This window comes from Lissotriton helveticus, chromosome 8 (assembly GCF_964261635.1).
Source record: "Lissotriton helveticus chromosome 8, aLisHel1.1, whole genome shotgun sequence".
Classification (NCBI taxonomy): domain Eukaryota; kingdom Metazoa; phylum Chordata; class Amphibia; order Caudata; family Salamandridae; genus Lissotriton; species Lissotriton helveticus.
The window spans coordinates 1,628,654,993-1,628,675,337 of NC_136069.1; the positions used below are offsets into that span (position 1 = coordinate 1,628,654,993).

The 20,345-nt window shown below is 46.6% G+C and overlaps 1 protein-coding gene across 5 annotated transcripts in view; it reads left to right on the forward strand.

Annotated features, from left to right (window-relative positions):
• The window catches only part of LOC144773575 (uncharacterized), a 156,192-nt gene that overhangs the window by 39,172 nt on the left and 96,675 nt on the right, over positions 1-20,345 (forward strand). For all 5 annotated transcript variants that reach the window (XM_078658691.1, XM_078658694.1, XM_078658693.1 and 2 more), the window contains exon 3: positions 387-513. In XM_078658691.1, coding sequence (XP_078514817.1) covers positions 387-513 — 127 coding nt within the window. The remainder of the gene's footprint in view (positions 1-386; positions 514-20,345) is intronic.

A 20,345-nucleotide genomic window follows, 5' to 3' on the forward strand; every position in this document is an offset into this window, starting at 1 on the left:
CAGACTGGTTTCAGGATATTGATGTTTAAGCATGCAGACTCGTTTCAGGATATTGATGTTTAAGCATGCAGGCTGGTTTCAAAGCATGCAGACTGGTTTCAGGATATTGATGTTAAAGCATGCATGCTGGTTTCAGGATATTGCTGTTAAAGCATGCAGACTGGTTTCAAAGCTTGCAGATTGGTTTCAGGATATTGATGTTTAAGCATGCATGCTGGTTTCAGGATATTGCTGTTAAAGCATGCAGACTGGTTTCAAAGCTTGCAGACTGGTTTCAGGATATTGATGTTTAAGCATGCAGACTGGTTTCAGGATATTGATGTTAAAGCATGAATGCTGGTTTCAGGATATTGATGTTTAAGCATGCAGGCTGGTTTCTGTTTCAGGCTGCAGATACCTTCGATGACATCGCTGCCTCATTCCCAAAGGAGGAGTGGATGGAATTTGAAGAGTGGCAGAAGGAACTCTACAGGAACGTGATGAGGGAAACCTCCGAGACTCTGATTTCACTAGGTAAGCAGTCCAGGTGAGATGTGATGTTCTCCGGGCTTGTGCTGGGTGTTGGTCTAGCTGTTGCTTGAGAGAGAAGTTATCCTTGTGGCATGGCACATTCTGCTTGACATAATTGTATTATTTGTATTACAATCTCTGATTCTGAACACGCCTGGGATCCTACACTGGAATTTACTTTCCAGCTCTTTTACTTTCCATGGGAAATTTAAAACTGTTTCTGAAAAACAGGAATGGATTTCTCCAAACTTCCTTTTAGAGAGTGAGATAAGCTGCTGCTATACATAGTGGTGCTTGCCTTTACCATCAGCGGATCGTGGACTTTGCAGTAAAGGCCGTGGACCATAAGGTCTCCAAATATGTATGTGGCACGTGTGAGGTTTCAGCTCCAGAGTAGTGAGAATATCACAGATTCCTTTGGCCATTCTTTCTGCTTAGTTCTACGTGAATTCTCAATGTCTGTTTCTTAGTCCCAGGTTAAACAGTGGCTGCTCACCCCACAGCTGTGAAAACCAAAACTTGAGCAAAATGTTTTATACTAATGACCTCACAATATCCAGTCAGTAACAACACCTAAAAGCACAACATAATTATGTGATAATACATAACCAAACTACTAAAAGATTCTGCAGTCCTAGTTTTACATTTCATAGTGTTAAGGGTATTGCGATGTGTGATCTTGTTTATAAGATTATTTATAGCACTTGTGAATGTATCTTCAAGGGTGAAGGCATTAGCCTTGCATTATGGGTTGCTTGGCTTTTTTGCGAGTTCTGGACCATGGGGTTCACCATAACTTGCGTATTTCAGCCGCTTTTCAGTTTTAACTTGTGACCATATTGGAACTATGTATTTTTATTATGTACTCCATATTTCTAAATACTATTAAAAAAAACTTGCATCATGTTGGCCTATCAGCAGTATGCCAAACTCTATTAATATGATGAGGATACTCATAATTGCAAACTATAAACACAGATAAATACAATGTTGTTTATATAACATTAGACATTTACAATTTGGAAAATTGCAGGTTTCTCTGCCCTCAGCCTACAGTATCGCAGTCTCAGGCAGTTCCCGGAGAATCATGGACTTGTGCTGCTGATGCAGTGTCTTTGTTAATGAAGAGAAAGCCCCAACACAGGTTGCATGTGATTGTTTCATGTATTCTGTATTTCTACTGATTTTATAACATTGCTGAAAATAAGTAAATGAAGTGACCGAATGAATGAAAACTGCATAAAGAAATTGATCTACCTTTACACAGAACACCTTTTCAGCAAAGACCTTTGATGTAAATTAGAAAGTGGAATCTTAAGTGAAGTAAAACAATCTTGTTTATTTCACTGTTGAAGTACTTCAAGAACACGCTGCTCAGCAGTGCCCCATAGAAAATATCTCACATCACAAATTGTCCACATTCTCTAGCATTCTACTCTAGTCAAGAGGACTAGACTAAGGGATGGGAAAAGGAAGGCGGCAGGGGTCAGGGAAAGAAGGAAAAGCCGAAAACCAGGCAGGGTAAAAAGAACAAAGTTATAACATGTCTCTTTCCTATACAAACAAAGGAAGTGGCAAAGGTTGTCAATATTATTTGCAAGGTCCATATTCCATGGGAAAAGAGGGCAAAGATACAATACATCATGACCTTACAACCACATAAAACCGGATATAGTCATAAGTTGTACTTAACATTTTCTTTGTGTCATTTTGGTGCGGTGATGAATCTCGGAAGCCTTGAGGAGATATTAGGCTGCCTGAACTTAAAGGAAGACCTTTTAAGGCTACCAACGTAAGAGGGTGGAGATTTGGCCTTGCTAATACGGTATATGCTTCACTGCAGACCATTTTCAAGTTCAACATTTCTAAAGACCTTTGTTATTCTTAGTGGACAAGTGAAAACAGACCTACCTGTCTTTGTCTATATCTGACCTCTATAAAATCACTATGTCTCCTACCTTCCATATATGTCCTTCCACTCCATGCATCTATTCATAAAAACGTTGGTACTTTCATTAATATTCTCCCACTTTGTTTAAAATCCTAATTCTGTCCATGGGAGAGCAACCAGGAAGGACTGATGTTGTGACGGAAGATCCTTTTTTTCACAGGTATAAATGCACTAACTGAGTTAGGCGTGGTACGGTAGGCACATAACATTTGCTCCAAAGCATTTTTGCAAGACAACCCATTCACACGGGCCCTCTGTAAACATTCATCCTGTTTATTCTTTCTACCATGCTGTTTGCTCGTGGGCAATACAGTGCAGTTGTAAGATGATGGATTTTCCATTCACATATGGAATCTTTCATGGTTTCAAAGTGAACTGAACCCCTCCATCAGTTACCTAGTACTCTGGGGCACCCCCATCCATGAAGGTGCATTCAGAAACTCTGAAAGCTTTGGTGTGGATCTGATGTGCAATTCTAGTGACCACTATAGTATGGTAGTCCATTATAACAAAGATATATTTGCCCACTGAACAACACCCTCAATGGGCACCTGGAGGTCTAGAGTCAGTTTTACCGGGGTTTTCCTGCAGTCTTCACATGACTCTGCTGGCTTACAAAACACTTTAAAATCATTACTATTGGCAGAGCTGCTACAATTTTTCACTTTTTTCTCAACCATAGAGTCTAACCCAAGACACCATTACGGGGCCCAAATCGTACTCTTGGTTATGTTCCTGTTCTGGTGCCCTTCATGTCTCAGATTCACTAGTTTATCCCACAGGATACAAGGAGGAGCCATCTTATTTAATCCCATCGGTCTGCCATCAACTATACTCCGTTCATTCCTCATCTCTCAGATCCACCCTGAGTGTTAAATTGTTTGGGCCAATCATTCAAAGTATACTCTATAACCTTGAGTTGAGTCGAATCATTATGTTCTGCCTCATTCCATTCACTCTACAATTGGATATATTGAGGATTGTGTCACTTAAGGGATCATCCCCAACACAATCCTGAGCTTTATTGAGGGACAACTTTGAGAGGCAGTATCTGGGGCCAGGAAAAATACTCTAGGCTGAAATTGTATCTAGTCCTAACCACCACCTTGAAAAATGTGGTGCAGGTCGCCCGACCACTTTTATAGAGAAGGTGGGTTTGTAATTGGTGCATACTATGAAAGGTGTACACCATTAGAAGAAAATAAAGTGGTTACTAGCCCAGAAACATGCCAGTGCCACACTTTCAATTACTGAATAGTTGCTTTCCGGACCTTATAATGACCTGGAGGCAAAGGCGATAACATGTTCTTCTCCATCCACACTTAGGAGAGTGTGGCTCCTAAACCCTTTAAACAAACATTGGTGGTGAGAAGAGTGTTTTCCCAACTAAAAAAAAACTTAAAGTGGGTGCGTTGCTGATGCTGTCTTTGATTTCATTGAAAGTATTTTGGCACTCCTCGAACCACAGTAAATCAACCACCTTCTTTAGGAGGAATCTAAAAAAAAAAGGGAACACTGGCAATTTTTGTACAAACTGGGTGTGGTATTCTGCAAGGCCAAGGAAAGATTTTCTGTCATTTTTGTCACTGGGAGCAGGCACTTTGTACACAGGTTATTTTTTCAGATGTGTACAAGGTCACTGTCACTGACACCACACCAGTCTTAGCACTTTCCCTTTTGACAGTTATCCCCATCTCTTTTAATCTCTCAAGAAAACACCTCAGTACATGGCCATGCACCCATCACCCCCAAAATTAAAATATCATCTTGAAAGTTCACAACAATGCCTTTTAGAATGTGCTCTATCCTATGCTAAAGTATGAAAGCAGCATATGTTAGTCCAATAGGAATCTACCGGAACAGATAGGCACCTAAAGGAGTGATAAACGAGGTAAGTGGTCTTGCATCTGGATGGAGCTCTACCTGGTAGTAGGGTGGTGAGAGAGCAGTTACACTTAAGCATGTGACAGAGTTCACACCGCTAAGTAAATCATTAATTTGGGAAAGGGGATGCCCCTCTACCTATATCATGGTATTGACACGCCTTCAATCAAAATTCCTTTGCTCCACCCTTTACTGTCAAAGAGTATTGGGGAAATCCTCTCTGCACATCCATTTGACTTGATGACTCCATCATCCACTAATCTCTTCCATTCATCTTCAGGAAGTGTTGTCATTCGAAAGGGAATGGGATCGATTTTGTATACACAGGGAGTGGCATTTTTGTTCAGTTTAATCCTGTGTTGAAAACATTTTAACAAATATAACTGATGCTAAAACACACTAGAGAAATGTTTACTTCTGTCATGACTCTCTAAACCCCTTTCTACCAAGAGGACAGGATCATCCACATGTGGTTTTATTTTGATCCTTTTGGTGTCTCCACCCAAGTAAGTTGGAGCCCTGTTCTGTGGTGTACTCGTTCCCAACACTGGATCTATGTTTGAAAAAGATATGCATAACTAACATTGCAGTGAGGGAAAAGGGGTCTCTTTTATACCTCCCTAGGTTGAGATCCATTTTTTAAGGGTGTATAATCCTCATTGTAGAGGATTTCATCGTAAACCACCTTGTCACTGAAAGTAAAAGGTGAGCGAGAGGCAGCAAACATTTCTACAGCATGATCATCAAGAGAAATCTCACATTAGGTGACTTCACATTTTCTATATTATCCATAACCTGGAAAACAACTTTGTTAGTTTCTTTAGCCAAATTATCTACTACATTTACTTCCTTTGCACTTTGATCCTTGCACACACAGACAAAGTGGCCTTTTTCCACATTTCATGCACGAAGCGATTTTCAGAATAACAATGTTACGTGAATTTATAGAGAGTGGCTTATCACCTTTGATGGTATCCAGGTGCTGATTAGGGCAGGTCTGAGGGAGAAGGAGTAGATCATGCCTGTTTCATCTGGAAGGGCCATGTTTTAGGCTCCTTCGGAAGTTCACTTGGGAAGGGGAGGTTCTGAGGTGTATTGGAAGTTCGTTCCAGGTCTTGGCTGCGAGATATGAGAAGGAGCATCCTCTGTTTCTTGTCTTCTTGATGCAAGTTAGGTGTGCTCTTGCCTGCAACACAGATCGAAGATATCTAGTGAGTTGGTAGAAGTTGAGGCTGTGGTTATGGTAAGCTAGACCAGTGTTGTGTAGAGCTTTGTAGATGTGGGTGAGTAGCTTGAACTTACATCTTTCCTGGACTGTGTGTATATATAGATATATAGATATATAGATATATAGATAGATACATAGATAGATAGATAGATACATAGATAGATAGATAGATGGATAGATAGATGGATAGATAGATGGATAGATATTTCTAATATTTTTGTTGGCATTTGAAAAATCTACACGACAAACCATAATGCAAAAAGACAAATGCTGGCAGAAAATTCACAGAGGGGAATAAAGTTCAGCAATCATCAGTAACCGGGGAGGCACATCTAATAAGGGAGAATCAACACAGTGGGTAGAGCATGCATATCCACAAAAATAAAAGGCATTCATCACAGCAGTCCTAGCCCTACAGTCCCACCTGAAAAAACCCGGGTACCTTCCCAACAATGATCAAGCCCACAGTAAGGGAGACAAACAAAGCGATGTTACAGCCAAACCAAAGAGCATTTTAAGGGGATCTCTGGCTTTGTGCCCGTGGCTCAGTGGCGGGCGAAGGTGCAACCAAAAGGGGATTGATTATACATCACATTAAGGCCCCTACAGTCCAGACAGGGACATGCCAATAATATAGCATCCCACTTAGGCAGAATCGGCATCCTCCATACTCCCCTAACCTCTTCCTTATATATCACTTCCCTTTCACATCCACCCATTTCACTAATTCCAACCACCACCTGTACACATCTGGACCCCGGATGGATCTTCAACTCATAGTGATTGACTGCGGGCAACGAGCAAAGCCAGAAATCTGTCAGCCGTTTTCCTACATGCAGATCGCTCATGGAGGCCCAAAAGGCACAATTGGGAACTTAGTGTGAAGTCTCTGACTGTCGCCCCTCCGTACCACCTGGAAGACCACCGTCCAGTAAGGCAGCAAAAGCGGGAAGCACCAAGCCATGTGGAAGAAACCAGCATCCTCCACAGCACACCGAGGACGCTCCGAGGTTGCGGCCGGGAACATGGCGTGTATACACCGGGAAGTCAAATAGGCCCGGTGTAAATAGAAGAATTGGATACATTTGAAGCAGGCTTTTCTGGACACTCTAGAGCCAGATTTCAGGACCTTCATCCATGACGAGTAGTTTGTAGGCTCCTCCATGTCCTCCTCTCATCGCAAATCGATTGCCATGAGAGCAGTCCGCGCCCCCTCTAGCAAAGCCCTATATAGTAACATGACCTCCTTTGTCCGTCCTGTAATAAGTAAAAGATGGCATAAGCACTCATGTTCAGGAAGCTCTGCAACTGTAGAAGCCCACCACTTGCGTATTTCACGAGTCAAGGCACCATGAAGTAAAAAAGAACCCACTGGGAGGTCATGAGACTTCTGGACATCCCAAAAAGTTCGCAATTCACCTCCTGTGTAGAGATCTCCCAAAGCAGTAATCCCGGCCAACAGCCACCCACGTAGTCCCGACCACCTTCCTCACCCCCTGATGCCCTCCCTCCATGCCCCCAGCACCAAGCCATCAGAAGAGGGAGGTCACAGGTATATGGCATCGGAGCACGGGTACACTGCAGGGCTTGGGACCAACCATAACGTGCTGTCCTAATCAATACATTCAAGGTCCACACCCTGGAGGCTGGCGGCGGCTTCAATCGAATACCAGTTAACAAATCCTTAGATGGAGAGCCCTCCTCACAGGCGCTCACACCCTCCCACAGATAGGACTGCCAGCCAGCTAGCCACCCACCGGAGTTGCACCGCCAAATAATACAACTCAACATCGCATGTTACCAGGCCTCCTCCTGCCACCGACAGGCTCAGTTTCCAAAGTACTATGCGACAACGTGACATGCCCCAGTATAGCAACAGTAGCAAGCCATCCAATTCCTGAAAACATTTCCAGGGCAGATCCACAAGATACCCGGGTAGATGCATCAGGCCAGATCATCTACGGACCCCGGGGGTGTCCCCAGTAGAATATTTTTTAGACCAGGGGTAACGGCGTCCAAAGCAGAGGTACGACATTCCGAGGACTGGTGCTGAGAGGAGCCTTTACCGACCCTAAGAGAGGCAGTTGTCTCAACCGCCCTCAACTGCTTAAGTGCCACCTGTATTTTAGTAGGGCGAGACATCACCCTGCAGCAAGAATGTGGCCTAACGGCTAGAGCCGTCGATCTCGAAGCTGGGGAACTGGGTTCAAGTCTCGACAGGGATGCTCAACATCCTGTGATTCTGGATAAATCACGTAATCACCCAGTGCACACATAAAATGAATGTGTCCGTCTGTAACACAACTGGTGCTTATGTAAAGTTTTCTGCTACGTTCGGGTCGAGTTTGTGCTATATAAAACTCACCAAAAATAACCGAACAAAAAAAGATCGATGCTGGCTAGGGCGCCAAGGTCACCACGACTCTGGCATCTCAGGTCGCACAGCGCTCTTGTCAAAATGTTCAATCTAGTCCCATGCCGCCAAAGGGTCAGTGAAAAAACAACTTTGTCTGCAGTCTGGACTCAGTCGAGCAGGGAAAAGCAAGGAGTAGAGCAGACCCAGGTTGTGTCGTTTTTTCTTCATCTAAAGGAATGACCCCCTCTGCGTCTGAACCTGGAGGGTGAAATCAGGGTACAGAGACACCTTGCGTTCTCTACTGCAAAGGGGCCATGCACGTGGGCCTGTTGCAGTAGATTGTCCCTATCCCGGAAGTGCAAGAGGTGGGCCACCACCGGGTGCGGCCCCAGGGTGAGGTATCTGCACCAGCACCCTGTGTGCAGGCTGCAAGGTATAAAATCTTAAGGGGCCCTCTGGGGCCACCACTTCCTGGAACAAAGCTTCAAGATAAGCCAACAGAGAGATCACTTCAACACTTTAGGCAAGCCCACAATGCGGACATTATTGCGACAACCTACCCTTCGTGGTCATCCAAGCGAATTGCCAGGCGTGTGGGTCTGCGCTTAAAGACCCATAATGCGATGGTCTGCAGACTTAATAGCTAATGTCCGAATTTGGTCCATGCCCTCTAGGGTAGCTACCCTCTCCGAGATCTTCCACAAATCTTCCTGAATTCGGCCCAGTTCTACGTAGAGAGAACTGATTTTACCCTCCAAATGTTCCCCGGATGGATCAATGGCAGCCATAAGTTTCACAAACTTATCATCCATGTACACCATGTCCCCACCGCCAGCGCCCTGATTGATCCTCTGTTGGTGGGCGCTTGCGGTTGCATCGTCCCTAGACTGCTGTGTGTGCCCCATGGTCTCTCCAATGAGGGCCCAGGGAGTGCTGGAACTCAGGACAACCAGTGGTGTAGTTGGCCAGGGGGATGTCAAAGGGCCACAAAGAGGGCAGTAAACAGCTCAGAGTGGGGATCAAAGTTTATAAGGGCGGTCATCCAGCCAAACAAACCGAAGCTCGGCGACAAGTCCAACTCCCCAGGACCGCTCCAAGTGCCCCCCCCCACATGCCATGAATCCAGGAGCCCTATACAGTTCACTGTGCAATCCCCAGCTGATGAAAGAGGGCAACAGCATCATAAAGTCACTCCCAATTGCTCAAGTAGAGCGCGTTCAGGTGTTCATCAGGAGCCTCTTTTCATGGTGCTGGCGGCAAGGAGCCACGAAGGTAGAGCCTCCGCCGGGCCAAAAGTGAGTGCAGCAGGAAGACACAATGCGCCAACACGGGCGTCCGCACCCCTGTTGTGCCCCCGCAGCACCCCACAACTAGAGACCCCCAGAAAGATGAGGAAGCGGGCCAGGCCTCCAGGCTAGTTAAAGTGCAGCAAAGTTAGGGCAGCAAGTTATCCCTGTACCTCGCGAAGCGTACTGCTGCAGCTGCGCAGAAAATCCAGTGTGGCCACCGCTAACAAAACCAGGCCGCCATTTTGTCAAAGCAGCAGGCTCCAATGCTAAATATTCTCCCCGTCAGCTTCCGATTGCTCCACCAACGTCCTGGCTGCTCAGCAGAACTTTCCCCGTTGGTGCAGGGAAAAATGGTGACTAGATGTGGCTGTGGGAATCACGGACAGTGAGGAGCTCAGCCGTCTGCGTCCTCAAGGCATGGTGGCTGGCTCTACCACCGAGGTGTGGAAAGATGTATTTTTTTTGTGGGATGTTCAGGGTGAGTCTGGCGGTGGCATTCTAGGTGTTTTGGAGTTGTAGTAAGACATGGGCTGAGATTCTGATGTAGAGGATGTTTCCGTTATCAAGTCTACTTGTGATAACAGCCTGGGTGACTGTTCAGTGGGATCTACTTGAAAAGCTTGCATAGCATTCACAGGATGTGGAAGCATGATGAGGCAACAGTGTTGATCTGTCTGCTCATGGAGAGGTTGCTGTCCAGAATGATCCCAAGGTTCTTGGCATGGTCCGTGGGGGTTGTGTGGGGGACCAAGTTTGGGGGCCAAGTTTGGAGGGCCAAGTTCGGAGGGCCATCAAAAGGCATCCCAGGAGATTGGGGGAGTGGTTGTTGCCGAAGATTATGACTTCGGTTTTTTCTCTGTTGAGTTGGAGGCAGTGGTTTTTCATCCAAGCAGCAATGTTGTTCATGCAGGTGGTGAAGTTTGCTTTGGTGGTGCTGGTTGAGTCGAAAAGGGAGAGGATGAGCTGGGTGTCTTCGGCATAGGATACTATGTTGATCCTGTGGGTTCTCCTATGTCTGTGTGAGGTGTCATGTAGACTTTGAAGGGTGTTGGGCTCTGCCACGATACTTGAGGGACTGCAGATGAGTATCTTGTGTTCTGAGGTGTAGGGGGGAGTCTAACTCGTTGAGTTTTGTCCGTGAGGAAGGAGGATATCCACTTGAGGGGCCGGTCCACAGAATTACCATTTGCTAAATGTCCAGAATTACCACACCGAAAGCTCTTCATTTTAGGAAATAATTTATTAACTCAAACTATAGACTCTTAGACTTTGTTGGAGGCGTTGTTCTTCTTCCACTCTTTAACAACACAAACTGGCTGATCATTGAACATCTGCTCTTTGACACAGGAAGCAATATGTTTGATTCTTTTTGCCAGATCAATAGCTTCTTTAAGATTAAAGTCTTTAGCCAGCAACTCCTCTTGAAGGATTTAGTATATCCTACAATTTGGTCACAGATATGTGAGTTGTAGAAATCTACAAATTCAATGTTAACTGGACTTCAGGGAATAGCAACATAACTTGGTTTGCTTTCAATTTTTCCTTGAATACGACCACATCATTTGTGACTTTCGAGGTCTATATTAATTTTCTCATCAAATAGCCCCTCTACTTAGGTCTTGCGTAGCGTTGCAGCGCGCAGGCGCTGCTCGCTCTGCGAGACATATTGTGAGAGAGGAGATTTCAGAAGGGGGCTTGAAGCCTGCCCCTTATTTTCATTGGATGGCGTCATCTTTTATGCTAAACGGTGGCCTCCGATTGAAAATGAGGTTTCTTTGTTACTGCCCTTTCTCCTTTTGGGACGGCCCATCCGGACTGGATTGTCTGCTTGTCTGCTGCCGTGAAGGAATTTCTCATCTAAAGGTGGCGTGTTATATAAACAAGCCGTGAAGCAAATGATCCAGTCCAGATGGACCGTCACAAAAGGTCCTTGGTTCGGCCCCCCTCCCCATACCCTCCGAGGGGAGGAGGGATAATGGCTGGACCAGCGGCCTTAGTGAGTGACGAAGGTCTGTAGAGGTCAGCGTGAGCTGCGTAATTGCAGATCTAGGGTTGGTGCGGTGTTAAAATGCACGCAGTGACTGGCATTGTCGTTGCATAGAATTTAGTAATAGGTACAAAAATGAAAAGGCGGCATGAAATTGTGGTGCAGAGAAGTTAGCTGTAGGAGCTGCCATAATTTGAAAATGAAAGGAAGGCGACTCGAGAGTAACAAGGATGTTGTTTAGAGGAATAGGAGGTATGGTGAAGGAAGCGGGGGCGATCAGATCGAAAGGAAGAGGGGAGGGATGATCGGTTTGGGTAATCGAAAGTTGGAGTACTGCGTCAGAATGTGCGAGATGAGGTGTGAGGGGGAGAGGGGTTGCATGGGGTTGGCACAATCGGGTGGCTTTGTAGTGTTTGCGATTGGGTTATTGAATCCAAGTAAGGTTTGCGCTAATACTGCGAAGGGGCATAGCGGCAGTAAAGCAACGTTTAGACAGAATTCATGTTTTTACCGGGCTCCAGGCGTGCAGCGCCCATTGGGCTCAAAGGGCTTCAGTGTGCGTCAGCCCGGGATGAGACAGCTTCCCGGGCTGGCAACAGTCTTATTGCAGCCGTGCCCGAGTACTTCACAGGTCTTTAACCCCTTGGGTGCGGCCGTGATTCTGCGCCTGTGCGGCACTTCTAAAGAGTGGGTGGGATCATGACGGCCCCCAGCTGTCATCCGCACACGCCCACCATGTTGCATGACGGACGGGGGCCGTCATCAGCATGGAAGGCGTTAAAAGACCTTTTACTCGTGAACGGGGCTTTGTTGTGTTCTCACCCCTTCTTAGAGCCCCTGCAGCTCCACTCTGCCTGTCGGCCTACTAACATGTAACTTGCTGTGAAAGGGGAGAAGCACTTAATGCAAGGACGGCAGGTGGGGTGTAGGGAGTGTTGGCTAAGTGGGTAATGTGTGAAAGGCACATGGCATGTGAAGGGGTGCAGGAAGGTTGGTTGCAGGGGTAACGATTGTGAAGGGAGACGGTTTCTCAGATGACTGGAGGCTCACTTTGGAGGTTGCGGGTTGCAAAAGGGGGATTGGGAGCACAACATTATTAAAGCGGGTAACAGTAGGCAAGATCGGGATCCCAGAGGGAGGCGACGGGCCTTGTGGGCAGAACTGTCGACTTTGGGCCAGTGGGATAAGGTGCGAATGCGGTGTGGATTAGCATCCGGGGGTCCGGGGCAAATTGTTCAATATCCTCGGGAACAGACTTTGTCTTGGGGTGAGGCACCGGGTAGTCCTGGGGCAGCCGTATACAGATTGTTCGGGGCTAGAGGGAGATGAAAAGGCGCCAGGGGGAGCGGTGGCGGGGCACCAATTTGGCAGCCGAGGAAGAGGCAGTGTCGGGTCTAGTTACATGTGGGGGGGAGCCGGGGGCAAAGAGAAGAGATCTTTTCAGAGAAGGAGAACAGGGTGGGGCTGGCTATCAGCGATTGGGGCAGTTCCTCAAATCTGGTTTGTGTTGGGGAGGGGTTGCTCCATCAGGCACCGTGGGGAGCATCACCCAGAGGGAAGAGTTTGGCGCCATACCGACAGTGTCCGGAGACCTTTCGTGAGGGCACAGGTACAATAAAGTTTTGGGACAGAGACCAGGCCACAGCATGGGCTGTGAAGCTGGGGAAACAGGGTGGGTGACCTTGGGATACGCCCAGAGGAACTGGCGTTGGATGGTTTCCCTCTTTGAAGTGCGGCACGCTCTTAACATGGAGGCAAAGTGTGCGGTGTTGAATGGAGTGGTAGAGACGGTGAGGTCTTGTAGCGCCCAGAGATGGTAGGCGGCGGAGTTGAGCGCTTGGTGGATGGGGTTGGGATGGATTGCTCAGGGCAGAGTTTGAACTCACCTTACGCATCGGCGTCTTGGTGCACTGAGCATCGCATCCCCAGGGGACCCGCAGTGCCAGGGTTTGGGGTCTGAGGATGGTTTTGCACCTGATGGGGAGAGAGGGAGCATCTGACAGGCGTTAAGAAAAGTAGGCTTGCCAGCTTTCTAGCATGAGGGTAGTGAGATGTGCGTTAGACTTTAAATTAAAAGAAAGTTTCTACACTTAGAGATGGTCGGCATGTTTGAGAAGCGATTTCAGATGCTCTCCTCTTCTGCAGACTGGTTTGTCCTTTTTCTGGGTTTACCACCGCACAGCGAGGCTGAAGCTTGGGGCCATAAAGGTGTACGCAACCCCACATGATCTGTGCATTAAGATGACCCGATTGTATTGCAGGGTTGCTTTGTGAAATGATAAGGGGGACAGCCTCTCTTTACCTCCAGGACCTGCCCAGTATGAGTTGCAGCAAAGACAGCACAATGGTGACCGCTGTGGTGATCATGACAGGCACTGCCAGGATCATAAGGAAGATTGGGTCAGGCATGCACCATCCTAAGTTGAAATAGCAGAACAGTGATATATTAATCACAATCACTTTAAACATACGCCATACAGCACATTTGAATAAGAGCAATGTCAATTTGTTGGAGACAGGAAAATCAAATCTATGTCCTTCTGTTTGGCAACCGTAGTTCCGTTTATTCATAATTGCCTTTCATCATCACAATGGAAACAGCCGACACGTGTTTCGTTAGTACTAATAAGTACCACAACTTCCTCAAGGCTGATAAGGATTCTGAGGTATAGTGAGGTAATGAAAATAGGGAATAGTGTACGTCCTATTTCAATGTGGCCACAAGATATATGTGTCCCAAGGTCGCAAAAAATATGGTCGATGATGTCACAAAATGGATAAACGTCGCCTGACGTATAGCGGTGGTAGGCAAAGCGGATGGTACAATGGTGGAGAGAACTCCGACCAAATTCAACGCAATGTATGGTCAGCAGCAATAACAAGGACAGATCTGGTGGAATAATAACTCGACAAGCTGTAAGGTATTCAGAATTCGGGGTATCAAGAACGAGCAGACAATCCTCGTAAATGGATTGATCTTCAAAGCAGCTCCATGCTACATGATAAATATCATGGAACTCACGTAAAGAATGGTCTCCGTGTAGTAGCGCGACTCGACTATATCTTGTGACCACATTGAAATAGGACGTACACTATTCACTATCGCCTTGCTCCTCCCCTACTTCTTGAGGAATAGTGTCAGGTAAATTGTCAAAAGGTCTCAGTCCTTGCATACTCGGATTGTGAAGCAGAACAACTTGTTTGCACAAAGGAGAGTACTTTTCACTTCCTATGGGGATTAAATCAGGCTCAAATATTTGTATCCATCGCTTCCATGCTAGCATAGTTTCTCTGAAATCATTTAGGAAGGGAGGTGGCTGCGCCGTTCTGGCAGCTACCATGGTGAAAGGATAAAAATGAAGAATAATGTGCGCACCACATCCGTTTTCAAGAGGAAAGTGCAGAAGAGACTAAGTGCTAAAAATGCAGTCACTAACACATTGAAATATTAACAAGCATTTACAATGCAATGGTTTCGCCTTTGAAAAAGTTAGAGCTATTGGCATTGTAAATGACAACATTTTTATTTATGTGTTGGTTTTCAAAACAGATAAATAAATGGCATTGTCATTTACATTGCCATTAGCTGCCAACCACAATGACACGCTCAGCCCATTCCAACTCCTTAAGGATCCTCAGCAGAGGCCTGGCTTCCCTTATGCCAACTCCAAAAGTTCACTTCATCCTGTTTTGATGCCAAGTCACGCTCAACAAATGCCACGGTGGGGGAGGAGCCAAGATGGCGACCGAGATGGCTGTATAGACGCTTGGCTCCGTGAGCCTTCTCACCCCGCACCTACATCCTGGCAATTATCCTGAGCCGTAACGGCATATTTAAGTAGGCGAAGGACAGCTTTCACTTACCGTTTGCTCCTGAGGCTCCTACGTGCGGCAGTCCCGTGGAAATGTCCCCAACTGTTTTGCGGCCTTTGAGGAGCTGGGACCGGGGTGTCGAGTGAGGAGAGTGGCCGGCCGCGACTGCGCCAACAGCGGCCTCTGGTGGAGGTGTGGAGTCGGCCGGAGAGGACCGGGATCTGATGGGCCGATGGCGAGAGTGCCGACACAGTTCATCTAGTGGAGTGCCTTGTGGGTCGTGCGGTGGGGCAGTGTCGAGGGTAGTGCACGATACTTGGCCCCCTTTCCAGTGTTGTGTCCGGGCATGATTGTCGGCCTCTCCTGGAATTGGCGGGCGGCTCCCAGGGAGCGGCGGAGATTTTGTTTAGCCTTTTGTGACCCTCCGCTGTGAAGCCTGCCTTGACTTTCGGGGTCCCCGTGGTGAATCCTGTTGCCCCCTGGTGTGGGGCCCGGTCCCGAGGTGGGGTGGAGAACGGACGAGGCCGGATCAGCTAAGATGGCGGATGGCGCCCTCTTACGCACACCACACCCGGGTAGAGAAGCCGCTGTGCGAGAGAATCCTGGGGTCTGGCGACACGAGAAAGAACCCACGACCAGAGATATCCTGGCTGCACTAACAAACCTTCACACGACCCTACTCCGGGACGTCCTGGATCTGGGACGGAGGATGGCCGCCATTGTTGTCCCGCCGTTCCACACGGGCATGCCTCGGTCTCAAATAACCGCCGATGTGCCCGCCTCTGCGTCAGTGATGAGTGCTCCAGCAACGCCTGTGTTCGTGGAGACGCTGGAAGACCCGGTTTATGAGATCGCTTTGGACAGATCTGTTGTGCATGTGAGTGACTTGTCGGCACCCTTCTTTGTTCGGCGGTTGGGGGAACAACGTCGATCTATGGTTTGGACTGCCCCGGCGGCGTTTCGGCGCTTGCCGGAAGATGTGCCTCTCTCTCCCTGGCTGATGAGATTGTGTTCGGACTGGAGGTCGATACTGGCACAGACGGATTTCCGCCATACATGTTTGGCTGGGTTTTGGTGGCTGAGGTCTCATGGAGTAACAATTCTGCCCGGTCCGCCCGGATCACTCGGACCCTCCACACTGCTCTTTATGCCGCTTGATAGGTGGACATATCTTGGTGCTACTGATAGAAAAGGCCAGGGGTGAGACCGTATAGGACATGGTGGACCTTCTTTGTTGGCTGATGGTGATTTGGGGGACACTCAGCGGGGATGTAATTGATTGTGCTGTCGGTGATTGCTATTTTCCGTGGCTGTCCTGATCTTGCTTTTAGGACGTTTACTGTACGCGGTGGTGGAGAGGGGGCCGGGTGGCTAGATCGATGGCCCTTCCCCACATTTTTCCTCTTTTTTCTTCCTTTCTCTTTCTCTATATTTCGGGTCTCTTATTTAGGGTGACAGGCACGCTGCTGGGGGGGGGATAGGCCGTAGCCTTCTGCAGGGATGCAGGGTGGGGGGTAGGGGGATGGGGTTTGTTCATTTGTCCTTTCTTTGTTTCTATGGCCCTTTGTCTTTCTTCTTTTTGGTGTCGTCGTTTTTCATGTTTCCTACAGTATGTTTCGTTTTGAGGGGTGGGGTACAGTTCGCTAAGAAACGTGTTTGTTTTTACATTTATCCTGACTCGTATGCCTTACCCCCAATACTTCAAACGTATTTGCTCTATTTGCGGATTTCTTGCTTCATGCTTGCTACTGTGGGGCCATGTATGAGCGTATGGCATCGACTTTGAGTTTTCTTTATTGTAAAATGAACCTTCTCGAATCCTGATTCTTGCACAGTACGCTTGAATGCGAATTCTATCCTGGACACTTATTAGACCCCGATTTTCGGGCTGCTGTATTTTTCTATATTGACTTGCTGTACTTACGACTTGACTAGCGGCCGGCCAGGGTGGTTGTAGGCCCATGCTTGTATTTATTTGCAGTAACAATAAAGGCTCTTAAAAAAAAAAAAAAAAAAAAATGCCACGGTGTCATGATGCCAGCACCAGAGTCACCTTCATCACATACCAGCCGCCTTTGCAAAAGTTAGAGCTATTGGCATTGTAAATTACAACATTTTTATTTGTGTGTTTGGTTTGAAAACAGATAAATAAATGGCATTGTAATTTACATTGCCAATAGCTTAATCTCTTGCAAATGCGATATCTATTGCATTTGCACCCACACACACACAGAGCCACACACAGAGACACATACACACACACAGAGCCACAGACACACACACATACACACACACACACACACACTGAATAGTTAATACCTTTTCACAGATACATACTGTGGTACTGTAAACCGGGAGCATTGGCATATCCAATAGGTCTCGCCTTTGGGACCTTATAAGTGTTTAGCCATGCAACGGTTGATGTTGTTGCACCAGGGATATTGTGCTGCTTAACTAAATACTTATAAGGCCCCAAAGGCGAGACCTATTGGCTATGCCAATGCTTTTTTTTAAAGTCACAACTGCAACCTAACAAAACCTAATCCCCTCTAGTAATCCCCACCAACCACCTATGTGAACACACACACCAGTCCCCACTAATGATCACACCTAACTCCTATTCATTTAATCCATCACAAGGAAATTGGAGTAAATGAAGGGGCCAGTTTTCTTAAGAACACAGATTCATCCCAAAAGGAAAATTCAACTGAATTAGCTACTACTCATGGGTTCTGGAGCAGCTTGCTGTGTGGCCTAGGGTGCTTCAATGCCTAATCAGGGGTAGTAAGCGGCACAGAAGTGTAATTACAATGCATTAATTTCTTAAATGCATTTATTTATGTACAGATAACATTACTTGATTAAATTGCAATAAAATATCCTTTGAAATGTCACACACATGCACAATGAAAACGCAAATGACATTAGCAACCATAAACGTCTGTAGCTATGCTAACTGGCTGACCATTAGTTGTTGGAGGCTCACGCGGACAGAGCAGGTCTCCCTGCATCACATCTATTACATTAGACCACACATCGGCCCTGGTGGCTGACCTGTGTATGGGGCTGTGTTCTGGGGCCACAGGTTTGCATGCTGCCATCTCCAGGTGTGACATGACTGTGCTGTCACCCACTTAGTTGCAGGTGGGTTGCCCCACCCACCTGCAGCTAAGAGGGTAATTGCATATTCCTCGCATCCACGGTTCATCCGCTGGTGCTTTTGGTACCGCCTATTGTATGTTGGACAGCTCACTGGCCTGTGATGGTCCAGAGCTGTGCCAGACTGTAGCGACTTTCCTCTTTGAGAGGGCGGTAGAGATGGGTAACATGGGTGGGGCAATGGCACAGAGGAAGTTAACCATGAGTTGTCTAGGAGGCAGAGAAAAGTGTACATGCAAAGGCATGACCCATCTGAGTCAGATCAATAAATATTTCATCCAATTGGAGGTGGCTTAAGTGGGTGTGGGTGGGCCAGCACTGCAGCTGTGTCTCGCCCCCTCAGGAGTGGAAAATGATCATGTGATATGAAAGTGATGTGACAGGTTGGACTCAGAAAAAGGATATTAAAATGATGACTGCTTCAGTGTCCTATTGGAATAAAGTGTGTTAGTGCCCAAGAAAGAATGCAGTGCTCCTTACTCAAGCAGGGCCACAAATTATGTATTGCTTCTACTGTAATCTTTCCTGTGTCAAGTGTCTGGTAAATTACGTGGTCAAACCACGGCCATCCCTCAGTGACTATGGAAAAACAATTTGATAGCATTCCATGGTTTGTCCATGAAGAAAAATACAGGGCTAATCATTTTATTAGGTTTTAAAGCCAAATCATTGGCATTGAGGGGTGCACGCTAGTGATTAAGCTGCAGACAGTGACACCTGCGGACTTGAACTTTGCAACCACCTTCCGCAACTGACCAATTGTTCGGCTCTAGCCAATTCTTTATCTCCCTAAGCCTCAGTCCCATATATACCAACGGTGGTGGCACTAAGAACTAGAGCAACCCCCAGTAGTAAGCTCATAGAAAATGGACAGAAAATGGACAGCTGGAACCTTCATTGGCGACCGAGCTAGTAAAAATATACATAACTGTATCTTGGACTTAGCCACAAGGCAGCAGAGGACTGTGCAGTGTCAAAGTTGGTACTAAATATATTAAGATATACATATAGACCTGTAGGTTTTTTATTTCAGACCTATTCTTCCCGGAAGGTACTACTTTCAATCTAAACTGCAGTTATAATTTCATCCTGGTGAGCAATTGTGATTTCTGAGAAGAACCTGAAAGCTCCTATCAGTTCATGCTCTAAGATCGGCTTGTAATGCATCTGTTCAGAAGACCGGGACAAACCCTAAAGCAATTAGCCTTTTTCATTACACAGTCCTATTAACTTACTATGATTGTGGTGCCTCACACTTTTCAAATTTACCCTGGTCCCATCCTCCCCTTTGTTTGTGCAGTTGCAAGTTTGAGTTCAGTAAAATCATACCAAATCAAACATGCTGTGTGAGGAGAAGATGTGGTATAACGCCCAAGGTTGCCGACTTTGGAACTGAGGGGCAGGTACGAATCTCGGCGTTGTAACAACCACCCTGTGGTTCTGAGCAAATCACTTAATCTCCCCGTGCCTACAAAAAACGAAAATGAATGTGTCCTTCGGTGATGTAACTTGTGCTCGTGTAAAGCGCTCCAATACCTTCGGGTCAAGTTCGCGCTCTATTAAAATGCAACAAAAAAACGTAATCACTTTACCACTAGAAAACAAAGTGTGGAAAAGAAAAACCCCTTCCGAAGTCTGCCCATCGGCACTCCATACACAAATGCACATGCTACTAGTTATGGCTTGGTCGAGACATTATGCTCTTAAACCATCAGCTTTTCATAATAGTCTGTGAAATATTACAGGCGCCAAATCTCCAAATGTTCTAAACGTTAAATATAAATAATCCGAAACACAGTTTTATACAAAAAATGTATTGGCAAAGCCAGACTGTGTTGCTTGTGCTCTCATCTGAAGCAAACCTGGTCTGACATATGAGGCTGGAGTGTTCCTACTTTATGAGAGCCAGGCCTGGGTTGCATATGGGTTGTTTCTGCCTGGAGTGGCATACCGAGGAAAAAGATGGAATGGATTGCAGTCCCCAAATACACCAGTGGCTGGCATGAATTCAATAAAAGACATTTCTAATACCAGAGCAATATTATTAATTCCTATCTGCCTACAATTCTCATAAGTCCCAGTGGCTCCCATCTCTTCACCCATTCCATCCTACTGCTGAGTCCTCCCAGGATTTCCAACATCAGCACTCGTCACCTACTGTCCACAGA